Source organism: Plasmodium reichenowi, chromosome 6, assembly GCF_001601855.1.
Source record: "Plasmodium reichenowi strain SY57 chromosome 6, whole genome shotgun sequence".
Lineage (NCBI taxonomy): Eukaryota > Apicomplexa > Aconoidasida > Haemosporida > Plasmodiidae > Plasmodium > Plasmodium reichenowi.
Window position 1 is genome coordinate 34,182 of NC_033651.1, and position 4,178 is coordinate 38,359.

Below are 4,178 nucleotides of genomic sequence, written 5' to 3' on the forward strand. Positions count from 1 at the left end.
ATTTATTTTCTTATCATGTCATTTTTAAAATATTTATGTATTTCAAAACAGACCAATTTTATTATCATCTATTCTTAAATAATATTCAAAAAATCAAATATTACTATTCTATAAAAAATATAACAGATCAACATAAAGAAATTATATATAAAATTGTTGACAAGTATTTGTACATTATTCATTATATGAATAATATGTATCAAAATAGAGACATGAAAAATGTATAATCATAATAATTATGTAGACTGAAAAAATAAAATTAAAATAAACAAAATTTTATTAAAACAATAAATATTTTATAAGATAAAATATAAATGAATATATATATATATATATATACACAAAAACACACACACACATATATATATATATATATATATATATATATATATATATATATTTTTATAACACCCATTGATGTACATTACATTATTTTTTATTTTACGCCTTGTCATTTAAATTCAATAATTATATATCCTTATAATGCATTACCACACCCTTAAATACTCTTATAATTATTTTTAAAATATTTATAATAGATAAAAGTTATATAAAAATAAGTAAATAAAATAAATTTTCTTTTCTTTTTTTTTTTTTTAAAAACTATAAAAATAATAATATTAAATATGACATATAGAACATATATCTTTTCAAAAAAAAAAAAAATTATATTAAGAATTATAAAACATTATTATGTTGTTTATATATAATGAAATAACCAAAAAAAAAAAAAAAAAAGAAAAAAAAAAAAATTTGAAATATAAAGACAAAGACAAAAATTGTTGGAACATATATTCTTACGATATACATCCATTTTGCTAAAATTAAACAAATAAAAATATATATCTGTATATATTTATATATTTGTTTATTTTTCCTTTTATGTATATTTTATTTCACTTATAATTAAATGTATAAAGATGTTATTCTTTTTTTTGTAATATTTGTTCTTGTATATATTCTGGAACTAAAGAATATTTGTGAAGCGTCATAGTATAATTACCTAAAAGAAAAATATATATATATATATATACATATATACATATATACATATATACAATTATAATTATTCATGTACATATAAATTATGTTTAATTATTTTATTTAATAAATAAAAAAGTGACTAATATTTATATATTCATTTTTACCTCTTCCTTTGGTTATTTTCCTCAAATCACTAACATACGATAAAACTGAAGCCATAGGTGCCCTAGCGGTTATTTCTTTTGTGAATTCATCACCTATATTGTTAAAATAAATATAAATAAATATATAAACATATATATATATATATGATTATTCACAATTAACTTATCATTCACTTACTTTCATCTATGTGTTGTATCTTTCCTCGCTTCTTAACCAAATCGCTAATTACATCTCCCAAATATTCGGTAGGCACAGTAACGTTTAGCTACAAAATAAAAACGTGAATATAAATATATACATATATACATATATATATATATATATATATATATATATATATAACACATATGTGTCATTTCATATATTCATATTACGTTCATTATTGGCTCCAGCAACCTTATGGACGTCTTTTTTGCTGCCTCCTTTATTGCCAACCCAGCAGCTAGCTTAAATGCATGCTCATTACTATCAACTGGATGAAATGAACCATCAACTATTCTAACCACAATATTTATTACTGGAGAATTAAAAAGAATTCCCATGTTGCACTGCTCCCTTATACCAGTATATATAGCATCGAAATATACAGATGGAATAGCTCCACATGTTATTTCATTTTTTATAATTATATTATTATTTACTTCTGAAGTATTTATATTCATACTATTATTATCTATATCTTGTTCAATATATTTTTGTTCTTTCTTTTCTTTTTCATCAACACCATTTTGTTCTTGATCTGTTTGTTCTCCTTCTTCATCTTCTTGCTCGTTATAATTATACATTGGTTCAATTTCAATATGTACATCACCATACTGTCCTCTACCTCCTGATTGTTTAATATACTTTCCTCTTGCTTTTACACTTTCCACAAATGTCTCTTTATAAGATATCTGTGGTTTCCCATAAATTATTGGTATATTAAAATCTTTTTCAATTTTGTTAATTATAATTTGTAAATGCAATTCTCCAACTCCACTAATAAGCAAATCCTTCGTATCTTGATTTATATGATAAAAAAAGGAATGATCTTCTTTTTTAATTTTAATTAATGCATTAATTAACTTTTCATATTCATTCTTATTTTTATTATATATATAATAACTTATAATAGGAGGAATATCTTTTATACGTTTCAATTCTGCTCTTAAAAATACATTACTCAACGTATCACCGATTTGAGTATCTTTCAAACCTACTAATCCTACAATATCACCTGCCTTAGCATTTTCTAGTTCATATTTTTCACTTGAATGAATAAAAAATATTTTTGAAATTTTTTCACTTTTCTTAGTTCTATTATTATATATAAATTCACCTCTATTTATTTGTCCTTCATATATACGTACATAATTAATATTTCCTAAATGTTGGTCGTTCATAATTTTATAAATTAATCCAACCATTTTTCTTTTATAATTTTTTATATTCGACTCGTTCAATTCGTCTGAAATAGAATCGTGGTAATTTATTTGGTCATCCTTCATATTATTTTGGGACCTTTCAGATGGTATATTGTTAGGTCCAGATATATTATTTGAACCTGGAACACATGTCGAACTAGACGTATCACTTTCAGTAGTATCCTTTTGTATATTCATAGAATCTTTGTTTATTTCATGTGCAGGTATTTTATTTTCCACATTGTGTGCTTCCCCTTTGTTAATATTTTTTTTTAACATAACCTTTTCCTTTTTTAGGTTAGATTCAGAATTGGATGGGACAATTTTTTCACCTCTTCTATTTACATCATGTATATATATAATTTGCTTTTTATAATTTTTAATTGAATCAATAGGTGATGGTAAATATTTTACAACCATATCTAATAACATTTGTACATTTTTATTTTTTAAAGCTGAACCACACATTACAACATTATATTTTTCTTCAACAACTAATTTTCTAATATAATATTCAATTTCCTGTATATTCATAGCTTTGTCATTTAAATAATTATCAAGGAAAGAGTTAAAATTTTCAGCAATTTGTTCAAATAATAAATTTTTATATTTTAAAAATAAATTATAGTGTTCTTTAGGTATATCTTCAAAAATAAAATCATGAGCATTTTTATATACAATCATTTTTTCTTTTAATATATCAATAGTACTAATGAATTTGCTCATTTCAAAAACAGGAACATATAAAATTAATATCTTCTTATTTAATTTCCTTTTTATTTCTTCAATACAACCTTCAAAATTTGCTCCGACTTTATCTAATTTGTTTAAAAATATTATTCTACTAATATTATATTGATTAGCTTGTTTCCATACAGTTTCAGATTGAGATTCCACACCTTCACTACTATCAAAAACAACAACCCCACCATCTAAAACTCTTAAACTTTTTTCAACCTCAGCAGTAAAATCAACATGTCCTGGAGTGTCAATTATATTTATACGATAATCTTCTAAATTCTTTTCACTACCATTCCAATAACAGGTAGTGACAGCTGCATTTATAGTTATTCCTTTTTCTCTTTCTATATCTAAATAATCCATTGTTGATAATCCTTCATGTACTTCTCCAATCTTTTTTATAACATTAGTATAATATAATATCCTCTCAGTAGTTGTAGTTTTCCCTGCATCTATATGTGCTATAATTCCAATATTTCGATAATTTTCTAATTCCACATTTTTTGTTGAACCATTAATTAATTTTAAACGAAATATATTTTTAATTATATTCTTATGTGGTTTTATAATATCATTTCTTACATACCTATTTAAAATATATAATTTACCTCGACCATTTCTTTTCTCTCTTTTTACTTTTCCATTAGATAAATACACATTATTATTCTTATTCCACCTATTGTGTAATGAATATGTATATTTATATAATATCAATATTACTAAGCAAAATAATAATATTTTATTATTATTATTATATCTTTTTGATGAAAATAGCTTTATCATTTCTATTTCCTTCACATCTTTTCATCTTTTTTTTTTTTTTTGTTTTTTTTTTCTAAACCATGTATGGAATTTTAATAAATATATTTTTTTTTTTAAATGGAT

General features: G+C 22.1%; 2 protein-coding genes across 2 annotated transcripts in view; one reads left to right on the plus strand and one right to left on the minus strand.

The window, feature by feature from the left end:
- Window positions 1-227, plus strand: part of PRSY57_0600900 (liver merozoite formation protein, putative) — a gene marked incomplete at both ends in the record, with an annotated part of 951 nt that extends 724 nt beyond the window's left edge. Inside the window, one exon of the mRNA XM_012906385.2 lies at window positions 1-227. This exon is cut by the window's left edge and continues 724 nt beyond it. Within this exon, the coding sequence (XP_012761839.2) occupies window positions 1-227 (227 nt within the window).
- A 696-nt stretch (window positions 228-923) lies between these two features.
- On the minus strand, window positions 924-4,076 carry PRSY57_0601000 (elongation factor G, putative; the record flags this gene model as incomplete). The annotated part of the gene is made up of 4 exons (XM_012906386.2): window positions 924-1,003; window positions 1,149-1,241; window positions 1,327-1,414; window positions 1,524-4,076. The coding sequence occupies 4 exons, from the start codon at window positions 4,074-4,076 to the stop codon at window positions 924-926; spliced, it is 2,814 nt and encodes a 937-aa protein (XP_012761840.2).
- Between the last annotated feature and the right edge of the window lie 102 nt (window positions 4,077-4,178).